General features: G+C 41.4%; 1 protein-coding gene across 3 annotated transcripts in view; it reads left to right on the top strand.

Moving 5' to 3' along the window:
• map3k21 (mitogen-activated protein kinase kinase kinase 21) overlaps positions 1-15,675 on the top strand; it is a 117,367-nt gene extending 101,692 nt beyond the window's left edge. For 2 of the 3 annotated variants that reach the window (XM_060926336.1, XM_060926338.1), the window contains 4 exons: positions 2,705-2,855; positions 4,623-4,717; positions 4,809-5,492; positions 14,052-15,675. In XM_060926336.1, the coding sequence (XP_060782319.1) occupies positions 2,705-2,855; positions 4,623-4,717; positions 4,809-5,492; positions 14,052-14,446 (1,325 nt within the window). In that variant the 3' untranslated portion in view covers positions 14,447-15,675. The remainder of the gene's footprint in view (positions 1-2,704; positions 2,856-4,622; positions 4,718-4,808; positions 5,493-14,051) is intronic. The other variant, XM_060926337.1, reaches the window with a different exon arrangement.
• Positions 15,676-15,911: the final 236 nt, after the last annotated feature.

Below are 15,911 nucleotides of genomic sequence, written 5' to 3'. Positions count from 1 at the left end.
GACCCTATCAGCCATAGCAAGACAAGTTGATCGTTCCAAATCTGTGATTTCAAGAATATTGAATCTTTACAAAACTACAAACTCATTCAAGTCGCCCAAGAAGGCTGGTCGTCCACGGAAGACAAATGCAAGAGAGGACAGGTCACTGCGAAGGATGTCAATGGGTAATCGTTTCCATACTGCAGGTGGAATTGCTCGCCAGTTCAGTGCTGAACATGGTAAGGATCTGTCTCGCCATACAGTGGCTCGCCGTTTAAGAGCATTTGGACTGAAGGCCCACACTGCAGTGACCAAACCTCTCATTAGCAAAAAAAATCAAAAAGCTAGACTGAGCTTTGCTGAGGAGCATGTTGTGTGGACAGAGGAGAACTGGTCCAGGGTTCACTTCAGTGATGAAAGCAAATTTAATTTATTTGGGTCTGATGGGAAGCATTATGTTCGGCGACACATTGGAGAAAGACTAAACCCAAAGTGTGTAAAGAAGTCAGTGAAAGGTGGAGGAGGAAGTGTCATGGTTTGGGGCATGTTTTCTGCTGTGGGAGTTGGGCCTCTTGTACAGCTACATGGCCGAGTGAATGCAAATGTGTATCAGAACCTTCTTCAACAGCACATGGTTCCTTACTTGCGTTCATCGCCCAATCAGCCTGCAGTCTTTATGCAGGACAATGCTCCATGTCACACAGCAAAACGGGTAAAGAATTTCCTTGAAGGTGAAAACATTGAATTAATGGCATGGCCTGCCCAGAGTCCTGATCTCAACCCAATAGAGAACCTCTGGAAAATCCTTGGTGACAAAGTTATGGTCAAGAAACCCTCTACAATCACCGAACTGTGGAGGAGGCTGGAAGAAGAATGGACCAAAATCACACCAGAGCAGTGTGAGAGACTAGTGCTATCCTGTGGCCGCAGATGTGCTGAAGTCATTCACAGCAGAGGCCTGTACACTTCTTACTAATTGCTGACTGTTGTAACCTTCAGATTTTTGTTCCAGATTGTTGTTCTCTAATTTTGATTAGTGTGTTCTCTAATTTTGATCAGTGTGTTCTCTAATTTTGATCAGTGCGTTTTCTGAAAAATATTTTTTTTGTGAAATGCCTTTAGTCATTTTGTGAAAAAAATGTTGTTGAACCATGATATGGACACAATAAAATGTCATTTAACTGTTGATCAGTGAAGATGGTATTATTTCTAAATTATTCAAGTTTTTATAAGTTGTTCTCTAATTTTGATCTCCAGTGTATGTAATATTGGATCATTTTCCTCAATAAATAAATGAGCAAGTATAATATTTTTGTCTCATTTGTTTAACTGGGTTCTCTTTATCTACTTTTAGGACTTGTGTGAAAATCTGATGATGTTTTAGGTCATATTTATGCAGAAATATAGAAAATTCTAAAGGGTTCACAAAATTTCAAGCACCACTGTATATGGTTGTGGTCACAAGTTGTCGTGATCGTGGCATGTTCTGATTTTTTAGAATTCTGTCCATGATTCAGAAAGAGGGTGAGGAAACTCTGAGGCTTAGTACAGAGAGTAGACAAGGGGATCAGGACACTTCGTCCAATGGACATTTCGTCCAAAGCCTTTTTCATACGCACTATCAATTATTTTATATTTTAGGTATTCCGGTGTTCACGAACGAAAGCCCCGTGAGAGCGCTGCTCCATGCCTAAAGATTTAACATGATCCAGCCGGATTTAAAAAAAAAAAAAAAAAAACTCCGCCAACGGAGCTCACAGCGAAGCCAATTTTTACAGGCATCTCCCTCTTAGCCTCTCCCTTTGAAAGAGCACGGTCTCAGGTCGGTAGGACTGCGTCTCAGCCCGGGATTCATGAACGAAGCACCCGCAAGAGCGCTCCTCGCCTGAAGATTTAATATGATCCAGTCGGAAACATAGACATGCAAGCGAGCAGTCTGCAATGACAAGGTTGAACTCATCCCAGAGTCAGCAAGTCGCACAGGCTGACATGGTTACCCCACCCTGCTCTTTAGTATCGAACCGCACATACTATGGCACTCCTTTGCTTCCCAAAAATGTCTCTTGCTTCGGTCAAATTCTATTGAGAATTCCTCTTTTTTTTTGAACAAACAAAAATACCTGAAATATTGGTGGTGTGTATGAAAGGCTTTGGACAAAATGTCTTAACTATTGGACGAAATGACTTGTATTCGTACTCGATGGTCGGTAGGAGCGTCTTATCTTATGGATAATAATATGGATCAAACCCACACATCTCTCTTTTTGTATTGAATCTTCGCTCGATTGTTCAAATCCTGGTAATACGAAGAAAATTCAGCATTGTTTACAGACGCGCTTTCAGCGGCTGCCATCGTAGTTGCTTTGTTTATCCACCATCATGGCGGACACCCATGACGTAGCACATTTTGATCACGTGGTTGCAAGTCATCTATTGGCCTGTTGTTTCCCTCAGTGAAAAATGTGCATAAATTTTGATAAACCAAACAATGCAGTGCATTATGGGAATCATGGGTGCAAGTGTACCGTACATCATTTGTAGACTGTTTTTGGACACCACCCTAAAAATATTGCACTACAATAGAGAATAGGGCATAGTTTCAGACACGGTGCACATCATTTCATGCTGAATAAAAGAAAAATGCAATCCTGCTCGCTTGGTAGATGTTTCACGCTGTGATTGGGAAGCTTGAGCACAATAACAGGTATACTTCTCTCCACTGCAGTAACTCTGGATGAGAGCAACAGGACGTGGGGCAGGAGCACCATCTATAAGCCTGAGGAGTTTGAGGATGTGAAGAAGGGCTTAAAGAAGAAGGTTCGCACATGGGGTCCGAGCTCCATTCAGACCAAGGAGAGAGGAAACAGTGCTGAAAGGTTTACCGCTGATCTTTATTTGATGCTCACTGAACAGCAGATTTTATATAAACTGAAACAGGAGAAGTTTAATTGTGACCGGAAAATCACGAGTCCTAAAAAAAAAAACCATTTAATTAGCAGCCATGACCCAGCTTAGAAAATATACCCATGAGCCATTGTGCCCACCAGCACTTTTTTGGGGGAGAGGACGCACGCACAACACGAACAGACATCATAAATGAATTGCGTTTCTTAATATAATTAGTATAGTATAATGTAGTATATAAGAAGAAAAAAGGCTTGTTGTATGTGGATTTCTTTGACTTGTTTAGGAAATATAACATGCAAATATGTGTAAGTGTATTATCTCATCTCATTATCTCTAGCCGCTTTATCCTGTTCTACAGGGTCGCAGGCAAGCTGGAGCCTATCCCAGCTGACTACGGGCGAAAGGCGGGGTACACCCTGGACAAGTCGCCAGGTCATCACAGGGCTGTAAATGTATTATAAACATGCATTATCACAGACACAACGAAGTTATTATTGAATAATTTATAAAACAAGTTTGTGTTAATGTATGCTGTCTTTCTCTCCCCAATCAAATCACAGTAACGTTAGCCAACCATGGGCGTCTGTGAGCTCGTGTGCGGAAGGGGGCAGATAGCATTTTCTTCCGAGTGTGTTATGCTGGCCCATGATGCAGCATGAGCAGAGATTCAAAAATATGCAGTTGTTTGGCTTTACGTCTCAAAGGAAGCATTAATCAGGGATCAAACTTATTCAAATAAGTTTATTATGCCTTAAAAGTAATAAAAATGCTTACACTTTGGTAATATGTTAATAATAAGGTGTAATCGATTGCCTGTTTCTTACTAAATAGTGTTAAAGGGGAACTGAAGTCATTTTTAAGCTTGCTTTATTTCTTAACGTGTTATTCAATTATGTTTTCGGTTTTAGTAACCTTATATCGTGACTCGTGTTGGCAACTAACTGCAATTAAATATTACACTTATCGGCCTATTCAGCTTTTAGCTGTGTTGAATTTAGTTCGTTTGGTCCACGGCAGGCGTCGCTTATCCGCGCAATCTTCACGAGACTTGTGCGAGACTTCGAAACGTGAAGGGTCAGCGCCGCCATTTTGAAAACTGTTTTCCAAATGAAATATTGCACAAAAACGAGTTTAAATGACGATTACTGCCTACTTTTTTCAAACTCTCCTGATTGCTATTAAAACAAACAAAGCTTCTGGCTTGATTACATCAGCATTCGAAGGATGGCGCGCGCGTCTTTTGACAACGTTGGCAGATGTTGGTCACTTTGATTTCCGCTGTACATTTTACTTCCGTCCTATGACATCTCGCACAGGTCTCAACGAATCTCATTTACAGCCATTGCTTTGACATATGGACTGATATATTACAGAGCGTATTTCAAACGCTCATAACTTGCTATAGCAGTGACAAAATAGCTATCAAAAATGCATTCCTATATTTAATAAAATGAGAAATAGAATTTTGATGATAATTCTTCAGTTCCCTTTTAATATAAAATGTACTCAATTATACTCCAATTTGTTTGCTGTTTAATTGTATAACAACTTCTAACTTCTTTAATATCCTCTCTGCTACAATATCCAGAAATCTTTCAACACTTTTGGTCTTCAGATGTTTTGTAGAGAACTTGTAAACATTAAAATCAACTATGATGGAAACAAGTCTGCCCCAACTGTACTTCTGTCAAGGTTTTAAGTTCCTGCGTTATTAACAATATTTACTTGGCTTCCAGAGTTCGGCCGCTCTCAGACGGAAACAATCCTTGGTCTACTACTCTACTGAAATCCCAGAAATCTGTTCCACTGGCTGCATTATTTGCTGAGCAGGGTAAGCAAGAAACTTTGTGGGGGTTTTTTTTTTCTTTCTCATTTTTTGTTTACCTGCAGTAACGCTGAGTTAATGAACCTTCTGTGTGTAGAGACGACTACAGATGAAACGAGTTCTCTGGACGGTTCAGACAGCAAACCAAAGCAACTCAAGTTCCCCAATCAGGTCTATATTGATCTACCTCTGTGTAAGGACGAGCAGAGCGAGGGATCTGGGGTCGGTGCAGGGGGTGGGGCAGAGAGCCAGGAGGAGCCAGCCACATCCACCAGCTCAACAAGCACGACGCCGCAGCACACACCCACTAACAGTCTGAAGCGTGCAGGTGGGCGGCGGCGCACGGACACGGTGTTGTACGGCTGTGCCTCGCTCCTAGCCGCTGTGGCTCTGGGTCTGGACCTGCGTGATGCCCACAAGGCCACGCCCACCGATGAACTGGAGCCTCGAGAAGACAGGAAGAAGCGTGAAGGCCTGTTTCAGCGTGCCACACGTTTCCGGCGCAGTTCCAGCCCACGCAGGGACGACAACCTCCTGGCCATGTCCTCAATCTCGGAGTGCAACTCCACCAAGTGTCTCCTCCATGCAGACTCTGACGGGCCTGAGCACAGCCCTGTAACTGAGGCACCACTCAACGGCTCTGGATTCTACAATATCAATCAGAGTGATAGAAACGTGGGCAGAACTGATAATCTTTGCCCTCCCTTAGTACCAGAGCATGGCACCAACTCTGGGTCCCGGCTCAGGAGGAAGAAATCCAGTCCTGCTGTCTGTCAGAATAGTGAGTAATACATCAACTGCAGTTATCTTCATTTGCATTTCTGTTAGTAAATGTTTACATGTAGACACATTATTTAGGGATATCCTATTTGAATATCTCTGTAAATTCTTAGTTATTGGCACCTTTGGTAAAAATGGATTTAAAAAAAAAAGGTTGTAGGAAAACGTGTCTGGCTAATGAGCTTAATATCGCACTGAGATTATGAGAAATCTAACCTTTAAGTGAGGATAGATTTAAAAAATAAAAACCTCATCTTCTTTGACAATTATAGATATGGGCACCCTTACAATTTCCTAGTAAATGTAACCAACCAAAGCATGTTCTTTCAGTGTGGGTGTGGTTTGCTAAATACTTTGAAATTTCTTTTGGGTTGACAGTTTCATCCCACTTTCTGCATATTGGAGTGGCTCCTGTAATTGGATTTAACAAATTATTATCCCCCGCTGGCTGAAAGGTCCAAAGGCGGATTATGTCGTGGCGATTTCCGTCAGTCCTGGGAAGGGTACTCGCCTTCTGAAATCAACTCCTCTCAGGTTTTGGAGGAATTTCACGAACCTTGGCAAAAGGCATTGTTATATGTCGGTAGTACACACATTGTTATTTTGTTCAATTCGGTCATATTTTACCAGAGTTACAGCCCTAGATTAACAACCTTGTACTTTGACAGTTTCATGAAGGTGTGCTCGCCTTGTACCGTATTTTCTGGACTATAAGCCGCTACTTTTTTCCTAGGTTTTGAACCATGCGGCTTATACAAAGGTGCGGCTATTCTGTGGATTTTTCTTCCACCGCTAGGGGCGCTCTAACCGGAAGTAGAATCAAAAATAAGATAGACGAAAAATCAATGCAAAGAAGAATTAGCAGATCTTTAGCAGATAGAACACGCACGACAAATTACTAACTGGTAATTATTTTCAAATCCAGCGAAGATGATTAAAGTGACTTTTGGTTTCAAACACAGGAGAAATGAAGGTAAATAAATACCGGTTATTTTCTCTTGGTTCTGTTCCGTTTTAATCAGCAAAGTTGCTGCTGTGTTAAAAGGCACTGTTTGGAAAGAATCTGTTCAGGTACATACATGTACATTTACAGTACAAAATCGTTCTGTACATGCAGTAAATATCTAATTTTTCAACATAGATATTTGCGGCTTATAGCCCGGTGCGGCTTGTATATCTTTTTTTAATTTTTATTTTTTAAATAGAGCGGATGCAGCTTATATACAGGTGCGCTCTATAGTCCAGAAAATACGGTAGGTGCAATTAGTGATTAAGTGATCAATCTCATTAAATCAGTCTCATTAAATAATACCTTTAATTTTGATGCTTAATAATAGATTATCAAACAGCTAAATTATGGTATATTCCAAATTATGATCACTTACCATATTACACAACCTACAGTGGTGCTTGAAAGTTTGTGAACCCTTTAGAATTTTCTATATTTCTGCATAAATATGATCCAAAACATCATCAGATTTTCACACAAGTCCTAAAAGTAGATAAAGAGAACCCAGTTAAACAAGTGAGACAAAAATATTATACTTGGTCATTTATTTATTGAGGAAAATGATCCAATATTACAGATCTGTGAGTGGCAAAAGTATGTGAACCTCTAGGATTAGCAGTTAATTTGAAGGTGAAATTAGAGTCAGGTGTTTTCAATCAATGGGATGACAATCAGGTGTGAGTGGGCACCCTGTTTTATTTAAAGAACAGGGATCTATCAAAGTCTGATCTTCACAACACACGTTTGTGGAAGTGTATCATGGCACGAACAAAGGAGATTTCTGAAGACCTCAGAAAAAGCGTTGTTGATGCTCATCAGGTTGGAAAATGTTGCAAAACCATCTCTAAAGAGTTTGGACTCCACCAATCCACAGTCAGACAGATTGTGTACAAATGGAGGAAATTCAAGACCATTGTTACCCTTCCCAGGAGTGGTCGACCAACAAAGATCACTCCAAGAACAAGGCGTGTAATAGTCGGCGAGGTCACAAAGGACCCCAGGGTAACGTCTAAGCAACTGAAGGCCTCTCTCACATTGGCTAATGTTAATGTTCATGAGTCCACCATCAGGAGAACACTGAACAACAATGGTGTGCATGGCAGGGTCGCAAGGAGAAAACCACTGCTCTCCAAAAAGAACGTTGCTGCTCGTCTGCAGTTTGCTAAAGATCATGTGGACAAGCTAGAAGACTATTGGAAAAATGTTTTGTGGTTGGATGAAACCAAAAGAGAATTTTTGGTTTAAATGAGAAGTGTTATGTTTGGAGAAAGGAAAACACTGCATTCCAGCATAAGAAGCTTATCCCATCTGTGAAACATGGTGGTGGGAGTGTCATGGTTTGGGCCTGTTTTGCTGCATCTGGGCCAGGACGGCTTGCCATCATTGATGGAACAATGAATTCTGAATTATACCAGTGAATTATAAAGGAAAATGTCAGGACATCTGTCCATGAACTGAATCTCAAGAGAAGGTGGGTCACGCAGCAAGACAACGACCCTAAGCACACAAGTCGTTCTACCAAAGAATGGTTAAAGAAGAATAAAGTTAATGTTTTGGAATGGCCAAGTCAAAGTCCTGACCTTAATCCAATCGAAATGTTGTGGAAGGACCTGAATCGAGCATTTCATGTGAGGAAACCCACCAACATCCCAGAGTTGAAGCTGTTCTGTACGGAGGAATGGGCTAAAATTCCTCCAAGCCGGTGTGCAGGACTGATCAACAGTTACTGGAAATGTTTAGCTGCACTTATTGCTGCACAAGGGGGTCACACCAGATACTGAAACCAAAGGTTCACATACTTTTGCCCCTCACAGATGTGTAATATTGGATCATTTTCCTCAATAAATAAATGACCAAGTATAATATTTTTTGTCTCATTTCTTTAACTGGGTTCTCTTTATCTACTTTTAGGACTTGTGTGAAAATCTGATGATGTTTTAGGTCATATTTATGCAGAAATATAGAAAATTCTAAAGGGTTCACAAACTTTCAAGCACCACTGTATATGCACCTTGGAATCCTTTGAGATTGAGTCACTTCAAAAATATCGGAACAGCAAATAAACACACAGTTTCAATAATTAATTGAATTTATTATAACAAAGATAAAATGAATAATGGCAGTTGAAATCTTCAAATAGTCAGCAGCAAACAGTGAGGGGTGTGTGTGAGATTAAAAAAAAATTATTAAATGTTAACAATTGAAATACATTCAAATGGTCACCCGTGATATATGTGGGCACGGGGGAATGTGCTATAAAGGTTGAATTGAATCAGGGCTTGGAATACTATCTAAAGTTGAGACAAAGGACCTCGGGATAAGGAACGGAGGGGGGGAAGGGTCACCACGTGTTCCTCTATTGAGGTATTTCACTCACGTGACCAAGTCATGTGATGCTGCCATTTTGGACGTCACGGCTCGAATCAGTTTGAATGCGAGGAAGGCGACAAATGAAAAACATAAAAGAAAAAGGAGCGAGATGCAGAAAACACCTTCACTATCCAGCGACGTAGGGCATTTACAGGGTGAGCAGAGGGAGAGGTATTTGCAAAAATTGAGGTTAGCAGGCTTAGAGAACGACGTTTACCTGCTTCCACCAGGATTGTTCACTGACATACGGCAGTACACCAAGCCCTCGTCTTTACCTGACTTCGGCCCACATGATCTGTATACCTATGTTGTTAAAAACCCATCGCCATACACAGGTATTGATCTGAAAGCGTATAAGAGTTTGGATGCCTACAGATATTTTGTGTCAGGCTGGGTAACATGCCTACATCAGTGGGTCGTCCCTGGAGCCGGTGGTCGCCATCTTATTACAGCTAAGGTTTGTTCACATTTTCATTTACTTTCGGTCCTCAGGATAAACAAAATGTTATTAAATGTCATTGAAATAACTTCTTAGTCTGTTGAGACATGGCCCGTTATAAATTTGCTGTTACCAGGCAATGACTAAGAACTGTATTATTAGGGTTGGTGTAGTTGTAGCAATGTATTAGCAACTAGCTGTTAGCACTAGCTAATGTCAACAACAGTAGCTGGTATGTGACTGTAGCAATGTTTGCGTTCAGTCATTTGGATGACTGTTAAAACCTTTCAGTCTCAAGTTTTTCCTTTACTGGATTTACTAGTTTACTGAGCTAGCGCGCGCTGGCCAGCAGGCTGGCTAGCCAGCGCGCGCCGGCCGGCTAGCTAGCGTGTGCTAGCTCCCGGCCGGCAGGCTGGCCAGCGTGTGCTAGCTCCCGGCCGGCAGGCTGGCCAGCGCGCGCTAGCTCAGTAAACTAGTAAATCCAGTAAAGGAAAAACTTGAGACTGAAAGGTTTTAACAGTCATCCAAATGACTGAATGTAAACATTGCTACAGTAACATACCAGCTACTGTTGTTGACATTAGCTAGCTTGCTGTCCAAAATGGCAGACACCGGGGCGTCACGTGACCCTGTGACGTCAGGTGAAATACCTCAATAGGACAAAGAGAGTTAGCTTCGGTTGCTAGCTAAGGTGTGTTATGAGGCCTATGGCCTAGCAAAAAAAGGCTATTGTGTGATATGCTAACTGAAGTGTGTTTGACCATGTGGTGAGGCCTTACAGTCCCTTGGAGACAATAGTTAACTCTAGATGCTAATGAGACAGAATAATTAGCCGTAGCAGCTAACCCACTAGCTTTATAACATTACCAAATTCACCGAAATCTTGATGAGGTCAAAATATGTGTAAATAATGAAAATAAAGTGTTAGATAGAAAAAGGGGGCATGCAAACCCTATTAAACAATTGAGAGATCAAAAATAGAACAATGATAGAAACACAAAATCAGTGTGCACACTTAAACAGTTCCTGAGTTTAAATTCACACTAAGTAAATAAACTAATTCCTAAGACTAGTCTTTTTGCCCAAAATGCCAAATCTTAGTGTCTTGCCTCTACGCAAAATTATGAAGAGATGTTCCGAGACTTTTGGAGTTTCACCATTGTGGAGCACGTGAGTCACTTCTGTGGAAAGCAGAGGATTTCTTGGTCCGACGCGTGATCGCTCGTGATGAAAAGAAAGTCTCTGATCAGACAATGTGTACACGCTTTAATTAGAAGGATCCGGTTGCTTCTAACATTAATTAACTGCTTGGGCTGCAGTCTGTACGTACGTATAATGAATAACTGAAAACCGGTTGTAACTCAAGCTGAGTTTAAAAAATCGTCCACAAACTTTTGACCATAGTGTATTTTAATATGAGATTTTTATGCATATTGCTCAGACTTGGTACATCAACCTCCTGTCATTTCGTCGAATTCATTTTATGTAGGCTAAAGTTAAGCAGGCACAGTGCTTTAATTTAAAGGGGATTTATTATGACGCTCACTTTCAGTGCTTGTGCACATACACTTGGGTATCTGGAGAGCTGACCAACCCACTAACTCTGAAGTAAGACACCCAGGCAGTTTCTTTTCTCCTGCCTATTCCAGAAAACATGTGCTTCAACAAGCCATTCAGATTTGGCTCCCCTTTCTATGTCACAACTGCCTTTGTGAATTAATTCTTGGGTTTCACGTGACGTGACATCACAGCCGCCTCATTAGTTATTCAAAACTTTAGCTGGTGGTCTACCAAAGCTCAGTTGACAAAGCGTTTGTATGGAGAAGGTGCGTTGCTCGCATGAAAAACGCCTTACGCTTGCGTTGTTTTAGGTTGTTCGAATCAATCCGACCGTGAAACTGATAAATGTTTCTTCAGGGTTCCCCGTGAACTAACAAAAAAGGGTGAACGAACACAGGATTTCACAAAGACGTGGAGAAAGGTGGCTTTTGAACCGCTCAGTGAAATCAAAGCGAACCGAGTCGACGCGTGCTCAAGTTTGCAGTGATCGCTTGGTGAAAGGTTTTGTATTTCCCTCTCGGCGATGTCCTTCGTGTTTTCCAAGTACTTTTCTTGCTGTGTCGTTATTTTACGGTACTTTTTTTTAGTCACGAAGCGCTAAAGTCCCCAGCTGTTTCTTTGTTTACTCCTCACAAAGTCCATAAGCATGAAGGTCGCGACAAAATTCTTACCCAGCCGTACAGTTACAATGCGCCGTGATCACTTCTCCGTCTTGTCTAACTAAGATCCAGGTCTTTAAAGGGGTTTCTGATGATCTTTGCGAATGGTTTACCTGAGAGATAAGAGCCAACACAAGTGAGAATCAAGCCAACTGTTTGTTTACACTTCAACTTGCACCGCTTCGTTGTAAAGGCGCGAACAAAAAGCTTTAAAAAAAAAAAAAACATACTTACACGGGCAAAAACAATACAGGATTCATTCGGCAGCGACTTGATACCGAGGTCCTTTACCCAGCCACGTACAAAAATGTTGTAAGCCTCTGTACTCTTCTACGTGTTCATCTGTTTTGCGGTGTAGAAGGACGTCTGCAACACCAGATAGTTCGAGATGTCGGGGAACTCGACTGAAGGGTAGTTTTCGATATCGTATGATAAATCCTTCTTTCCCAGACTGTAGGGGTCGATTCCATTGCCCATAGCAATCTTCTGAATATATCTAAAACGAGCAATGGCTTCTAGATTGTGAGCGTACTCTGATAAGTTATCGCTAGTTGTTTGCACTACGGCAGCCGTTTAGACCACCAGCTATTTCACTTCCAGTAAAACCACTAAGAAAAGTCACGTGACTGAAACCCAAGAATGTTCATGTGGAAAGTGCTACCTGATTGGTTGGTGGAAGAGAAGGTTGGGGTGAGCAGTGACTCCTCATTTAAAGGAACAGACACTCGAATCAGCCGTTCTGAACAGGACTGTTTAGACAGGGTAAGAAGGGAGCTGTGCTGCTTTATCCTTGTTGTATTTTGACTAAAGCATGGTTTTCCCCAAAGCGTTTTAGTGTGTCGGGCCCGATATGCTTGCTCTGCCTGCCGATACGCTTAGTCGCTTTAGTTAAAATCCGATACGCTTAGATTTATACCGATACGTTAAAATTTCCTACCGACAAGTAACTAGATACATAGGAGAGCAAATAACAGATCCATTTACATACTGATCGATATTTGTGTTAAACAAGCAGTCTTTTTTTTTTTCCAATGTTTGTGTTGATTCTGTCAAAGTAATATGCCCGCGTGGTAGGATGTAAACAAACTGTAATCTGTTGGCTACGTCAAGATCACGTGTTCAAACCGTCCAATAAAAATATCGAAAGAAAACGTCAAACATCCCGGAAGTTTCCGATTCATTATAAGCGATCTCATTGGCTGACGATGTTGTCCCCCACCAGACGGAGAAAGCCGACTGATTTTAATAAGCTAGGAGAAGACTCGCTGGACAATTTGATCCACATCAGCATGGATGACAGCGAGATGGACTATGAGAGGGTTGCCCAACACTGGGCCAAGCAAAAGCCAAGGAGAATTAATCTGCTTTAAAGGAGTAGAAAACTTAATTCATTAGTTTGGGTTTGCAGAACAATTATGTACTTATAAACACTCTCACGAAGTGAAGTTGTCCAAATGTGTCAAATATAGCATAATTTCAAATAATAATCATAAGCATTTTTGGCAGTGTGATGTCACTCGGATCCATTTAACAAAAGGCGGCTCCGGATTATTCTTTTGTTAAAGGCTCACAGTGACGTCACACTGCCAAATACGCTTATCATTATTATTCGCAATTATGCTACATTTGACACTTATTAACAAATTCCCTTCATGAAATGTGTTTATAAGTACATAATCTTTCTGCAAACTTAAATGTATGAATTAAGTTTTCTTTTCCTTTAAATATGTTTTAATCTTAATCTAGTCCATTTAATAAAGTGCCAAAATTTAAACTTTATAATATGCAGTTGCTTTACTTTTCTTTTCAGTGCATCTAAGTTCTACATATATTACGATAATTGCATCAGAAACATTCTAAATCACTACAGTTATAGTAATACAGCAACTTATTTTAAGGTGGCAGGTCTTAGGTTCAGATCCCTTTGTGATCAACAGGAGGTCATGATGATCGATTCTCTTCATTGGGTTGCATAAGATGGCGCAAACCACTGGTCATATTTTCACGCACATTTTTGTTACAACACTACTTGATCATAGATAATTAAGTGCAAGGGATCCCCGTAGATTTTCAAATCTATCGTATACCTCAGGAATCTATAACAAAACAGTTTAACTTGCATGTTGAATTTTAAGGTGAAATTTCAAATGTGTATACATTAATACTATTTAGGTCAGAAATCATTGAAGCACTGTTAAACTCTATCCTATAATCATGTATCTAAAACCCCTCAGAGACCCTGAAAATGCACCTGAGAGCATCTATTTTCAAAAAAATTTTCCAAGGGGGCATGCCCTCGGACCCCCCTAGTTTCGCTTCGCGTCGTTGGCGCTCAATTGTCTGTGTTTTATCATGCCAGAATTGAGGGCTTTAATTTTTTTTCTGGGGAAAACACTGCTGAAGCATGTCCCAGACATTTCATTAAGACCTCAGAGAACTGTCAACTTGTGGAAAACGGGTACATGATGTCACCTTTAAAGTATCTGTTTAATTAGGTTTTAATATTGTGCATTTCTGTTCCAGCAGCTGGCACCAACTGTTCCATGTCTAGCGCTACTACAGAAATCCATGTAGTCTCCTCCTCGCAGAAAAAGAAACCTGACCGAGAGAGCAACCAGGAAAAGCAGACTGCTGTAGACTCAGTCTCCAGACCCAGGCCGTTGTCTCTGAGATCCAAACCTCACTGCTGGGGTCTTCTGAGGAGCAGAAACAAGAGCTACTCTCTAGGCCATTGCTCTGGAGAGAAGAGTGCACAGAGCCTTGACATTGTGCTGTCCTCTGAGGTCAAAATGGGCTGCTCTCTCTTGGACGTAGACACTGAGGGACAGAAACGCGACTGCACCGTTCCCCTTTGCCGAATCCAGAGCGCACCAAGTCGCCCGTCTGTCTTTGAACTGGAAAAGGAGTTCTTTTCTTGAAAGAAGCTGCCTCGCCTCGCCTCGCCTCGCCTCTCCTGTCCTGTCCTCAAGAGCACAACCCAACAATCTGACTTAAATCTGGTTATAGTTCTATGACAAGATTCTTCGGTGTTCAGGACTCAGAACATTGTGGCATTTGTGCCCAATTTTAAGCTATTGCTGCTGGAGGTGTAATCTACTTTTTTTTTTTTTTGTGTAATTTATATTCAGTTTATTTTGATAAGTAATTTAATATGGAAGGACATATGAGCAAAATGATCAGCATTCCTTTTTACTGAAGAATGGCCAGTGCGTAGTCCATTATGTTTTTAACACTGCCGCTAGTGCACATTCCATATACTGGGGGGGGAAGAAAAAAAAAAGTGAAAGATGTTGGTGTACTACTGTACTTTTGATCTCGTAAGTGTTGAATTTTTATTTGTGTTAGAAGCAAAGTTGTTTATTCAACCTGGATAATCCTGGATATTAGTTTATTCTGAGCATATAGAGAATGAAAATGTGTGAATTAATATTTTATTTTTTTTATTTTAAAATACTACTGCAGGTGTTTGGCCCCTGGTTGATCTGAATGTAGAGAGATGCTGCTGTACGGTGCGGACATGAGCTTACAGCAACTCGGACATCTTTTATGGAAAATGTTAGTTCCCTGAGGAAGTTAGATGAGTCGTGTGGCGTAGTGACTTCCCCTGCTTTTCTTGCTCGGTATCTGCTTTTCTTTCATGAATTTGCCAACAGTAAGCGTTTCCATGCTATCTATAACATTTAAAATGGATAAATATTACAACCCTGAGTCACATAATACGGTCAGTATTACATTCTCTTAGTGGTCTCACTGTCTTTAGGTTCCCACGCCACAGAGTTTGCTGTTTGCTTGTTGCTGCTGTTCCCAGGTGACCTTTCTCTTTTCACTATACCTGTGAAACGGGTAGAGTAGTGTCAGTGCGTCTCCTCTGCGTGCTTTTACTGCATCTGGTTAAACTGATATCATTTGTCAAAGTTTACAAGCACTGTGATTCCAGACTTTTTTCACTTGATGGACAGAGAAAGCCCCAGTTCAGTATCCAACATGAGGATAGGACCAACCAGCTGATAAAATGACGTTCCTCTGAAAATGTTCTATAAGGTTAGAATTTGTTTAGTTTATCTCATCTCATTATCTCTAGCCGCTTTATCCTTCTACAGGGTCGCAGGCAAGCTGGAGCCTATCCCAGCTGACTACGGGCGAAAGGCGGGGTACACCCTGGACAAGTCGCCAGGTCATCACAGGGCTGACACATAGACACAGACAACCATTCACACTCACATTCACACCTACGCTCAATTTAGAGTCACCAGTTAACCTAACCTGCATGTCTTTGGACTGTGGGGGAAACCGGAGCACCCGGAGGAAACCCACGCGGACACGGGGAGAACATGCAAACTCCGCACAGAAAGGCCCTCGCTGGCCCCGGGGCTCGAACCTAGG

This window comes from Neoarius graeffei, chromosome 7 (genome assembly GCF_027579695.1).
Source record: "Neoarius graeffei isolate fNeoGra1 chromosome 7, fNeoGra1.pri, whole genome shotgun sequence".
NCBI lineage: Eukaryota > Metazoa > Chordata > Actinopteri > Siluriformes > Ariidae > Neoarius > Neoarius graeffei.
Note: the sequence above shows the minus strand (reverse complement) of the source record. Positions and strands in the feature narration are given on the sequence as shown.